This window comes from Colossoma macropomum, unplaced genomic scaffold, assembly GCF_904425465.1.
Source record: "Colossoma macropomum unplaced genomic scaffold, Colossoma_macropomum, whole genome shotgun sequence".
Taxonomy (NCBI): domain Eukaryota; kingdom Metazoa; phylum Chordata; class Actinopteri; order Characiformes; family Serrasalmidae; genus Colossoma; species Colossoma macropomum.
In genome coordinates, this window is record NW_023494809.1 from 11,304,971 (window position 1) to 11,318,188 (window position 13,218).

Here is a 13,218-nt window from a genome sequence, read left to right on the forward strand (position 1 = left end):
GACCCATTTTCTCCATTATAACAAACCCTCTCAGAGCTCACAGCCCAGCAGCTGTGTTATCAACATGTCATTGCTAATAGCTGCTGCCCTGTAGCTCCATTATAATGTGCTTTTCTACTTTAACATGACTCCGGTGGATGTACCTACTCATTTCACTTGCTCTTGAGGAGATCTCAGCTCAGCTCAGCTCAGTACAGTTGAATTTATTTATTTTTTTCTTTTACAAACTGATTTAAAAAAAAAAAAAGAAGCTCCAAACTCCTAGCAAGCCAAAGGCGACAACTACTTAGAAGCTTTAAAAAGAAACACTGAGAGGAACCGACTAAAAAGGGAAAAAACGCCATAAGAGCATGAAGGAGAACCGCTGAGAGGAACCAAGACCGAAAAGGAAGAAGCTCTTTAAGAACATGAAAGAGAATGCTAAAGGAACCCAGACTTAAATAGAAAACTCCCTAAAAGCATAAAGAAGAAACAAAAACCCCAAAAACCCTAAAAACACAGGTGAGAAACGCTGAGAAACGTAGACTCAAAGGGGAAAACTGCATAAGAGCTGAAGGAGAACAACTAAAAGAACCAATACTTAAATAGAAATGCCCCTAGGAGCATCAAGGAGAACCACTGAAAGGAACCAAGACTCAAATGGGAAAAGCTCCTTAAGAACATGAAGGAGAATGATTAAAGGAGCCCAGACTTAAATAGAAAAACTCCCAAAAAGCGTAAAGGAAAACCACTGAAAGGAACCCAAAAACCGTAAAAGTACAGGTGAGAAATACTGAGAAACCAAGGGGGAAAAACTCCATACGAGCATGAAGAAGAACAACCAAAGGAACCAACACTTAAATAGAAAAACACCCTAGGGGATCTAGAAGAACCACTAAAGGGGCCAAGACTCAAGATGGGAAAAAACTCCCAAAGAGCTTGAGGAAGGAACACTGAAAGGAACCAAGACTCAAGAGGAGAATCTCCCTAAGAATGTGAGGAAGGAAAAGGCTCAAAAGGACCTCCTTAAAAGCACTAGTAAGAAATATTGGAAGGAACCAAGACTCAAAAAGGGAAAAAAAAACTCCATAAGAGCAGAAAGGAAAACCACTAAAGGAACCAAGTCTCAAAAATAACTCTCCTGAAAGCACAGGTGAGAAATGCTGAGAACAAACCCAGACTCAAAATGCGGTAAAACTGCCTAAGAGTATGAGGAAGAAACACTGAATGGAACCAAGACTCAAAAGGAGAAACCTCTAAGAACATGAGGAGAATTACTGTGAGGAACCATAGCTTAAAAGGGAAACCCTCTAAAAGCACCGGTGAGAAATGCTGAGAAAAAAAACAAGGCTCAAAATGCAGTAAAACTGCCTGAGAGTATGAGGAAGGAACACCATCTAAGACTCGAGGAGAAACTCCTTAAGAACTGCTGACAGGAACCAAGACTCAAAAGGAGAGACTCCACTAGAGCATGAGGAAGAACTGCTGAGAGGAACCAAGACTAAAATAATACAAAAACCCTCTCTAAGAGCATGAGGAAGAAAGACCAAGCAGAGCCAGGACTCAAAAGCCCAAAAAAACCTGAGAAGAAAAAAATACAGAAGAACCAAGACTCAGAAAAGGAACACATGATTCCTTATATTGGGATTAGGGGTTCTTCAGATCTTACTGCAGTGTCCTGAAACAGAGGAAGAGGATGGTGATGACGATGCACTGATTCAGTCCCAGTGTGTGCTGACATCACTTTAGAAAAGGCCTGTTCCTTTGAGCAGCGTAAGCAGACATGGCTAAGTCATGGTCATTAACATGAATAACAGATGGAGAAGGTTTTCCTCACGGTCACAAAATGATCTGATGTCGAAGATCAAGATAGAGAAGGTTCAGAGGGATGTTTCACATTCAGAATGAGTGGCTGTTGGAATAATTCAGCAAGCTCGTGGGTTGATATGAATATATGTGACAAGTGTTCGTGGCAAAAAATATTGCATATGAAGGCCACAGCTTTCCAGGCGACCACACACACGACTTTAATCCCTGCTACTGTACGGCAAATGCTTTCGTCCAGTGGAGAAGTGTTTTACCAGGCTGCGCATTGCACTACAGTCGTCTTGCTTCTGAAAGTTTAAAACGTTCATGGCTTTCGTTATTCAACTTAGGATGTTATGTGTGATGCTGACTGAGATATAAGAAAAATACGAGGAACTGTTTGAATAATTCAGTAAGCTTGGGGCACTTGATGGAAAGGAGCAACCAGAGATATTTATCAAGTGCATCATCAGGCTCTTTGGCTCTATTGGTTTGGCTGTAGTGTGAGACAAATAGGGTGGTCTGTCCAGGCAATAATTCTTCCGTGGTTGCTGTCTGCAGCTGTTCTATGACTTTTAATCCAGTTTGCTGCAACCCCCAGCTAGTTCACATTTGTTCTTCCACTTTGAGCCAAGTAGTTAAGTGCTTGAAAAGCGGCTCAGGTGTGTAAAGGCCTGGAACAGAACAGAACCATGGCTATGGAATCTTTTTTTTCTATGTTCCACCTCAGACTCATGGCTGCCCTTGGGTTACTGCTGATTCCAGCTGTTAGTATCTAGATCAGATGTTAGCTCACTGTGATTTTAGTGGGGTGGAATTTGGGTAATTTCATGTGCCACACTTTCCAGGCTGACAGCTTTGCTCTGTAACATCGTTGCATGTTTTAAGTGACGTCTGAAGGTTCTACAACTTGTAAGTGACCCTTTGTTCTCCCCTTGATTCTGATTCTATATTTGATTTGACTTGATTAGATTCAGAATTAAGACAAAAGTTTACTGAATTAGGACTGGGAAGAATGACAGTGTTTATCGTTATTGTGATGAATTACGTTAGAGTATATTGCTTTTGTGAAAATATCACTGATTTTGTCAGTACTTGAACGTTGACGAACTGTGTGTTTCATTACAAAAAGCATTAGTCCAATTTAATTATATATATAATGCAGCGCAGTGTGTGAAACATTACGGAAAAATAATTTGTACTCATGTTTTTGATAGTATGTTTTAAATGTGGTGCCTCTGGTTCTTAAGCGTCCATTCCAACTTATCAGAAGTCAGAAAAAATAAATATTGTGACATATTGCGCATCGTGCACATTTTGATGCACATTTTGTTAAAGAATCATTGTTACCATATCGCCCCCCCCCCTACACTCAATACAAGAATGTGACTGGAGGAATATAGTGAATAAAAAACAGTTTAGCACAGTGGGTTTTTTTTTGTTATTAATGTCTGGAAAAATCGTGAGAATTTTACTTGAGCCAAACATTTATTTTATAATAATCTATTAAAATATTATTACGATAGATTATAACAGATTCTAATGTTCCAGAATTGATGCAGTCTTCAGATTGAGGCATCACAGAGTTTTACACCCATAGTGCAGACAGAAATCATCGTCATCTTCAAGTGTGCACTACGCTGACCCCAAGCCTGCGGTACATTATGTAATGTGTCAATCTGGACGGGCTGTTGCAGGGCCAAGATGTCCAGTGAGGTGCAGAGACCAGACGACAGCCCCAGCACGAGCGGAGGAAGCTCGGACATCGAACAGAGAGAGACCGCCCCTCCAGAGCAGGAACGTGAGCCGGCGCAACCCAAGAAGAAAGAAACCAAGATCTCGAGTAAAACGGCTGCCAAACTCTCTACCAGTGCCAAGAGGTGAGGAGGAAGGCTTTGGGGAAGGCTTTGGGGTCATGGGTTTGAATTAGGTGCATCTATGTTTTAGAAGAGTCCAGGGATTGAAAACATACTGATTTGAGCAATAAAGCGGCATAAAGCTTATTGAGGATTATACTGTTTCAAAGTTTGAAGAGCTCACGTCGTAGATTTTTCTCAAATTTTATTTTCTGCCTAGTACCAGAAACGGTCTTCAGCAGGCTGCGTTGTTAAGAGCCTGTCTACACCTTGTATCAACATATGATTTGCGTCTGGTATCTATCTGGATTAACTGAGCCGGATTTCATTCACTTTTCATTTAAACGCGTCTAGCGCGATCAGATGAGATCCAATTCTACTTTTTCTGCTTAAAAAGCATGTTGCGTCTTTTTCGTTTGACTTCTGTTTACTCTTTCCCCGTGACAAAACGAATGGACAAGCTTGACTTGGACGCTTTCATCGGCCTGGAGTGCATGAAGGCTGTTCGTTTGGGAATAACTTCAGCCTCGGCTATCCTCCATCCTTAGTTTCCTTAGTTAAATGCTCTAACCATCTCTGAATGTGGTTTGAGTGATGTGATTGTAACTGAATCACAATGTGTCCTGAGGGTTTTAGCTTTTTGTGTGGTCAAGAGAAATCTGAGCATGACCTGATTACCAAAAATGCATGTTAATGCAAGGTGTAAACAGGCCCTAAGAGAGATATATGTAAATGACCTCTGTTTTGATTGGGTGCTTGGTATTTTGCCTCATTCAAAAAGCAGTTCAGGCTGAAACACTCTTTATAACTTTAGCTTGGATGGGTTGGACTAAGCTGCTGTAGGCTCAATAAGCAGATAAATGTTAGTGCATTTGGTATGGGCTGTTTAATTAAACAGCTTAATAGCAGCGTAGATTGGCCTGGCAGCCTTTTGTAGATTTTAATAGTGTTTTCATACCATGTCAAACTGTACACCATAACATGGGCTCTTCACTAATCCTGATTAACTGTGTCTTTTTAAAAAGTCCTAGTGGAAATAATTACTTTATTGCTACAGTGTTATTGCAAAGAAGTAAAGAAATAAACAAAAAACTGTTAATGGGTTACCAGTGCTGATGTGCTGCAGTGTGTATCGTGTTTTTGTAATAACACTGCTGTGAAAATGCTGACAACCTTTATAATTTTTCTCAGTCATATCATGATTGGAAATTTCCTGTCCCCTCTCTAGCTTATTTTATACTAATGAGGCATATGGCACAACATACATTTCTAAAAAAACGTTGAAAGTAATAAACTGAGTATTGCTGTGTTGTAAATTGATCAGACATATCACTACAGTGTTCAGCTCTGAGTGTCATTATTCACAACTCTGTTTTATTAAGAGTCATCAGACAGAGATGACCACCAGTTCACTCAGTTACAGAACTGTTGTCTTTATAGACTGTGGAGTTTTGTCTGAACCTTTGGGCTTTAATGGACAACATTCACTGCAGCACACACGTTTATTTGAATTCCCTGCAGGCTTGATAGATCCGTAAGCATGAGTGGAGTGTGTTCTTTGTTTTCTTATTACATTGAGTCTCCTCATTGTTTCTCAGATCCAGCATTGCTGGTGGAGAGGAAGGTTCTGTCAGGCCGTTATAGAAGCAGCTGAAGTGAAGGCTTGCCTGAGATGTGGTGCTTTTCATAAGTGTCTACAGCAGTTAGTTCCCTCTCCTTTAAACGTAGGGGAACGGCTGAGTGCTGGAGCAGGACTGGGCTGTACAAGGGCTTTTAGCTTTCATTTGGTCTGTTGTCTGGCATTGTTCAGTTGAAGCTGCCTTAGGGCAAGGCTTTAACTGTCAGGACATCAAGAGGAGAATAAAGAGAGTGTAGAAAACGAAAGACATGTTTAGCCTCATAAAAATCACAGCGGCCTCTAAATGTGGGTTTTGGGGTTTTAGAAAAGAGAACTTGGGGTAGATTGTTTTGAAAAGCAGCTTAAAGCAGTAGTTTCCCCACATTCTTCTTTGCAGTCTGACAGTGCTATATGTATATGTGTCATATAGGTTGCAACAGTAGTGATTTACAATGTCTGAAGCACTAAAATGGTCATCATGTTGAATGGAGGATGTGAGACATGGCTAGGTAATGAAACCGAAACCCCTCGTGTCTCTCTGTAAACAGAGCTCTAATTATGAGTCATATATCTATGAAAATTCACAGCTACAACCAGAATTCCTTCCTTCACATGAGCGTTTTTGTTCCTTTTTTATTTCACCTCATGCTTGCATAACAACAGTTACTGCACTGGAACAAAGAAGTCTTTTTTCCGTCAATATATATTTTCCCCTTGCAACTGATTTCTTAAGTCCCTGAATTAGCTCAAAGTCCTACGCTTGTTTATTTGCATCTGAATATAGAGTGAATCATTTTTTGTGTCAGACATTACAATACGTTTTTTCCTTCTTGCCTTGCAGAATTCAAAAGGAGCTTGCAGAAATCACTCTAGATCCGCCGCCAAACTGCAGGTAAGTTCTGCGGCTCGTGTGAACAAGCTGGCACACATCTTTTGTGTTGGTTTGTCCTGTACATTTGCTTTTCAGGTGAAGGGACAGTAAGACACAGAGAGAGACAAATGGAGGGAAAGGGATGGAGCCACAGATGCATAGAGAGAGCACAACACTAGATGAGATAGGGAGAGAGAGGAGGATAATGGATATTATGTGTTGATGAGGATGTTGTTCACATAAGTGAGGGATAGGTTTGAAAATGTGCTGGCAGCCGTGCTGGAAGACTATGACCCCCATGGGGCTCAGAGGAAAAAGCCTGGCCTTGTTAAAACTGGATAGCGCAAACCGACACTGTCATTGATTATCCCTCATGTTTATATCTAGTGAGTAATTGCTGCAAATCCAGCATTTGGAAACAGATTAGGAGAGAAAATGAAGGGATCATACCAAGGTTGAGGGCTATCTAATAGAGTTAGTAGTGGGTGGCATGACTAAGAACTTAGATCGAATAATTAACATTTCTGATGGTTTCTGATGAAAACCATTTTAGATGCTTTGGTAAACTTATTTGTGCAGGTCAACAGTGGTTGTCCCTTCACTTTTTAAAAGGAAAGTAAAGTAAATCTGAAATATTTATTTGTGTAAAATAGTAAAAACAACTGAATAGTATGTAGATAAATCTGCGAGTGTTACTTTCTAACACGAGCCCTGCAAGCCTGGCAAAAAACGATGCTAAATGTTGTTTCATGTCTAAATTGAAGTTTGCTTCGTATTAATCATTCAGTCGTTCCACCTTAAGTGGAGCAGCACTTACATTCTGGCATCTGTACAGGCACCTCTATGTAACTTCTGCACCGTTTAAGATGGAACAGGAAGTTTTATGATGTTAAGCTTTGGGCCAATTTCTCGAGTCATTTGTCTCATACACTCGTACCTCTGACTGTCCGACTCTGCTGGAATTTGGAAAATATTAGTCATTCACGCTTCAGTACCAGCTGGTCCACGGCTTGTTTTGTGCACAAGGCTCTGACTGCAACGCTGTGATGCATATGACAGAGTTACGCTGTGGTGTCCATGTCAGGCTAAGGCAAACCCCAAAGGTCTGGCCACTCCTTTATGGCTGCTGCCTCGGAAACAAAATGGACTACTTCAGATACAACTGACTAGACAGCGGGAGATGGTCAAGGGTCTGCTGCCTTTTTCGTTTTCATTTGAAATGTGATTGAAACTAGCTCAGACACTCAGCTAAATGGGCTATTATTATTAGCGTGGCTGTATGTTGCGTAACCTTTTTGTGGCGTACCGGTAGGACAGTGACAATTCCTATCTGAGGAAGACTTTCAACCATTATATCGGATGAACTGCTGTAACTACTAAATAGGGATGCACAATATATTTTGTTAATCATTATCACAGTATTGTCTCTTGCAATACTGACATTTCAGAAAGCTGCACTGTTCAAATGAGTTTCTTTGGGTGTTTTGATAGATCAAAATATTCATGTTACCCAATAATAGTTAATCATTTTGGTCATACTGTGTCACATTTTTGATTTACTAATGTGGATTTATTACATTTGGAAGTTGTATCACAATTGCAATTAGGGACCATAATACAATGTTTATTGTTATTGAGATAAACTAAAAGATGTCAACTTCTCTGAGCGCATTTCATCAGTATTTGAACACAGAGCCGACTGCATGTTTCATTAGAGAGGATAATTAGCCTTGTTTAAGTGGATCTATTGCAGTGAAGCCTATAGAACTTTTGATATTGATGTGATATCTGAATGTGGTACTGCTCAATAACTGCTCCTTGATTACAAATATAAATCACTGTAATAATGTCCTTATGATACACACGAACACTTGATCTAAAGCAGTTAAGTCGAGTAGACAAATGTCAGTCATTATTATAACAGGAAATGCAGCAAGTTGTTAAAGGGAAACAATCATGTTCTTTTAAATATAGGTGGGGTTGCAAGCCTGTTTACTGCCTTCTTTAAAACTGTTAAGCCACTGACAGATAATTAATGATAAAGGGATGTAAATGTTTTCTTCATATGCGCCGTGATTTGTACAGGAGCATTGTCAGACTGTTTGTTCATTACTTTCACCCGAAGGCTGATCAAAGACGGCGAGCTTAAAATTGATCCATCAGCTTGCATTCATCGCGGTTCAATTAGAGTTGCATGGAGGCCGACAAATTTGGAAATAGTGTTTATTTTCTCCAAAAACGTTGGCTGCCTCGTTACATTAATTAGAGTGTTTCCAAATCGACACAGCTTTTATTCCCTCTGCGGGAGAAATGTGTAGATGCCGTTTCGATATTTGTGTGCAGGCAGTCATTGTGTCTGTGTGCTGGACCATTGTTAATAGGATTTCAGCGACAAAGAGAATAAGAGGCGCCGTTTCAGACTGAGTGCGGCTGGTTAAGAATAAATACTGTAGCTTTTTATATGGCATTGCATTGTTGACATGACGCTGTTTTGAAATCAGCCACTGTTTAAGACAAGCAAATGACACTGACTCTTTCAAACGAGACGAATGACTGGATGTCAGAATGCAAACCTTGTGTAATAAGAGGTGCACAGTATACCTTTGTTAATCGTTATTGGAGTATTTGGCCTTTGCAGTACTAATCACATAAAGCTGCTGTATGCAAATGAGCCCTTTTGCCAGTCACTGTTCCAGATGAGTATTTCTATGCGTGTTTCAGGTATTCATGTAATTCAACAAAAATAATTTTGGTCAAAATAACACAGGCTAACCATGTCATGTTATCATAGTCGTAGTATGTAGCAGTATAGTTGTGATACTGGTATTTTGTCCGTATTGTGCAACCCTAGATGAACACGAGAGGCACAAATAAGCTTTGTACTGCCATCAAATGACCATTGGTGCTGCTCCTCCTGCTCCCCCACCCCCTTTCTCCTGCATTATAGCATCCCTGCTGCTAATGTCTTCATCTTGGAGGTGCCTGCATCTACAGCTGATAGCAATGGCACCTCTCTCCCTGGAAAAAGTCACGGCTGTTGATTAGCACTGGAATCCCGGGGGTATTAGCCCGAGGCCCCAAATCTGAGCCATTTTTCACGTCCTGACCATTAGCTGCAGCAGGGCGCACATCCATATTCATAAGAGGGAGCATCATGCGGGGTCTCGGGGGGAATCATCGTGATCAGTGTTTCTGAGGCCTCTTTCCAAGCTAGAACACTGCAGGGGCATCTATCAGCCAACACAATTCAAATGAAAACGAGAGGAGGGCAGATATGAAAAGACTCTATGTCTGTTTCGTCTCCACACACTGTACAAATGCCAGGTTTTAATGTAGAGAAATGGCAGGTGAGTGTTAGAGATCTATGAAAACAAAGAAGTATTTGGGCTAAAAAAGCAGACAGCCAGCTAGAACTGAGTAGAACATGGCAAGGAACATTAGCATAACTGAGTTTATTTATCAGTGTCTCTAGTTTTTGAAGTTGTTTTTCTAAATGGAGCAATTCCCAAGGATAAACTCTCAAAGCACAAGCTTTACTGGTAGGAATGTTGCATAGTAACTATAGGGGGAATTACGTGTTAAAGGGGAGCATGTGGTGTGGCTGGCATTAGAGCCAGACTCTTGGAAGTAGGGGTACACAGTTGGTCTGACAACACATGTCCAAAAGTGTTCAGATGCTCCTTCCATCCTTTGTTTATGCAAGTTTTCAGTTGCACACTCTCATCTTGTGTGATCTACAAGGAAGAGTATTGCAGATGGGATGCCCTGGAGCAGCCGCACATGAATCACCATGACCAACGCCAAGTGTCAGTTAGACTAGTATAAAGCCCTCCAGCATTGGGCTGTAGAGCAGTGGAACTGCGTTCTCTAGGGTGAAGGAGCTCCATTCAGTACCTTTAGGATAAGTGATCCAGAATTGATCATCCAACATCAGTACCTGACCTCACCAATTCTCTGGTGGCTGAATGCAATCAAATCCTCAAAACATCTAATGTGAAGCTTTCCCAGAAGAGCAGAGGCTGTTACAACAGCTAATGCTAATTATTAATATTCTTGAGTTCAAAATGTAGATGAATTGGTGTGTACAGACCTTTGGACATATAGTCCAAATTGCAGTATGTATATTGCAAAAGCCAGTATTGAGAACTTTAACAAGCAATTCATTGTTCACAGTAGTAGGACTGACATTTGCATTGCTGAGCAGAGTTGAGCCCCTTTAGGTAGGCTTTTCAGCAAGTTTTAGATTAGTTTTTTTTGGCTCAGTGTAGCTTGTAAAAGCTGTCGCCATCCACCGTGTCCTTCTGTATAATTTTATACACCTCTGTGTGATTTCCTCACACTGCCATCACACTTTCTCTCCGAGAACAGAGACTAAATAGTTGTCTCTTATCGCTTGCAGATGGTAGCTTTTGATATGGTGCATTGTAACTGTGCTATCGTCCTCTCGAAAAGGGGGCTCTGAACACCACTATTTTTAGCTGCATGCTTCATTTTTTTACTAGGCCTAGAGGAATCAGTTGCCTATTGCACCCTCATGCGTACAATCCAAAAACATTATCAACTTGAGTGATAAACGTGCTACACTGTATCTTATCAAGTAAAATTGATCTTAAATATGGTCAAGAAATCTAATATTTCTCCTGTTGATTGTTTTAAGCTAAATTCAAGATTATAGGAACTTATTTCTAGACATTTTTTACTTGTTTTAAGTAATTTTATCTAGTATAATTCTCACAATATTGGCAGCTAATTTTGCTTATTTTAAGAAATGTGCTTAAAAACCAGCATAATTATCTGCCCGTATAGTGAGATAATTTCACTTAATAAAATGACCTTAGAGAAAAGGAAAAAAAATCTGAAAAATAAACTAATCTTATAAGTGCACAACCATCTCAAAATGGCAAATATATAGCAACTAGATTTAAGATCATTTTACTTGACAAGATACCATTTTTTCCAGTGTAAAGTCTTCATCTTGGAGGCACCTGCATCTACAGCTGATGGCAAATAGGAACTATTGATTATTTTTTTATTTATTTATTTTAGACTGATAACATTGGTGAGGCAGTTGTTTATTTCTCTGTTAATGGTTAATCAGTTGATCATTTACCTCTCTGTTTCACAGAGTGGTGAGATAATGTTTGGTGTTTTGATTAAGGGAAATTCTCTAGCTTAACCAGTTCTGCTGTTCTGAAAGCAGACGCAGTTCATAATGGTGATGTAAATCCAATAGCTCTTTGCAGCTCAGCTAATTTCATATTCAGCGTGGATAATGGAGCTGTAAACCTGGCAACAAGCGAGGCTACACATTTAACAACCCAGATCAATACATGACATTGTAGCTATTGCACTTGAATCATCTGCGTACCAGTACAAGGATCTGTGTGTAGTAGTAGTATGCTGCTTGTCAGGTTAAAGTGGTTGGCTTTGATAGTGTCGTACTTGTTTAACATCCATCACGACTTTATGATTCATGCTGTTTGTTTAGCAGCCTGGGCGTATGGCGCTGCTCTTACACTTGTGTGGTACCTGTGTGCACAAAGTGGTATTAAAGTGTCTGATAGAAACAAATTAGCACATGAATCTGTGTGAGCCTTTGCTTGGTGCCTTTTTTTCGTGGTCTTCATGGTCCTGTGTGTTTGTCACTGAGGCAGTGTAGGTTGCACAAGCTGATAGATCAGGGTCTTTCTCACGAAGCAGGACTTGCTTAGCCAAACAAAGCTTAGACTGAATTAAACTTTTAAGCTTAATTCAGTCCAACCATGGATTTCCTGCCTCCTGACTTTGGATCGCTTTTTACCAAGCTACGTCACTATGGCAACTTACACTACATGCCTGACCTGCTTCAGTGCTGGTTAAGTGTAAAATGCTACTTTCTGACGAAGGTGAACCCCTCCGGTTTTTTTCGGGTCACCTCAAACTCTTTCTGTGTCAGCTTGTCATTTTTAATTTAGAAGCACTTTATACAAGCTCTTACACAAATTGTTGCGTAGCATGTAGAACTAAAATTAAAATGTCACTCGAAATAGTAGTAGCTGTTCTTATTCAGCTCTAAAAACAAGTGTGAGCAATATTTAAGTACTTTTCAGTACTTCAGTACTTAAATTATAGTCTTCGACAGAATTTGCCATGATTTCCCACATGCCGTTTAAATGATACTTCAGTAACTGAGCCAAAGCTTTCAGGCAGCGAAAGTGGCACACATGCTGGGCGCAGAGATGGGGATTCCAGTCAGTGTTTTGGGCTCGAGACACATGTTGACCTGACTCGTGACTCGCGCTTAACTGACTCACGATTTGACTCGAATTCACACTTGATTGACTTTAAGACTCAAAATTTCAGCCAGATTCTCCACTAAAGACTTGAGAATCAATTCGGACTAACAGACTCCGGAGCTCAACTCGAACTTACACCCTCCAGGCTCAACTCGGACTCACATCCCAGACACTTGACTCAGACTCTAGACTCAACTCATTTACTTCCCGGAGACTTGACTTGGACTTGTGTCCCGGAGACTTGACTCATCTCCAACTCACACCCTAGAGATTCTACTCAGACTCACATTCCGGAGCCTAGAGACTCTACTCGGACTCACATCCCAGAGAGTAGAGACTTGACTCGGACTCACACCCCAGAGACTCTAGGCTCGACTCGGACTCACATCCCAGTTTGGACGCTCTTCATTGTGACATTTGTGCTGTCAATCGTGTGAAAAATATCTCCTCTCATTAGGAGTCACATGACTGGCTTCGTTGCCGTTGTTATGAAACGAGTTAGCTGCAGCTTTGTGATACAGACCCCTGGAGCCCACAAACAGTTGTATCTTGGCTCTTGAACAGATAACTCAGAAGTAAACATTACCCGTTTCAGCAGGGGTCATGGCTTTGATGGCTTTTTTGAGCTACAAAAGACTAACGATTTTTGATTCCCATCCTGCTTTGCTGATAAATTGTAGGCTACCAGTATAAAACAGTTATCAACAGTCATAATACAAATGCCAGTTTTGCTGTAGGAGACAAGACAGTGAAATATGCTTTGCTTTACCAAGCATGAAGGACTGTGAAGACAAATTCGGTTTCAAATGAGCG

The 13,218-nt window shown here is 40.6% G+C and overlaps 1 protein-coding gene across 1 annotated transcript in view; it reads left to right on the top strand.

Annotated features, from left to right (window-relative positions):
- The window catches only part of ube2e2 (ubiquitin-conjugating enzyme E2E 2), a 35,177-nt gene that overhangs the window by 922 nt on the left and 21,037 nt on the right, over positions 1-13,218 (top strand). Inside the window, exons 2-3 of the mRNA XM_036558277.1 lie at positions 3,483-3,665; positions 6,101-6,151. Coding sequence (XP_036414170.1) covers positions 3,490-3,665; positions 6,101-6,151 — 227 coding nt within the window. The 5' untranslated portion in view covers positions 3,483-3,489. The remainder of the gene's footprint in view (positions 1-3,482; positions 3,666-6,100; positions 6,152-13,218) is intronic.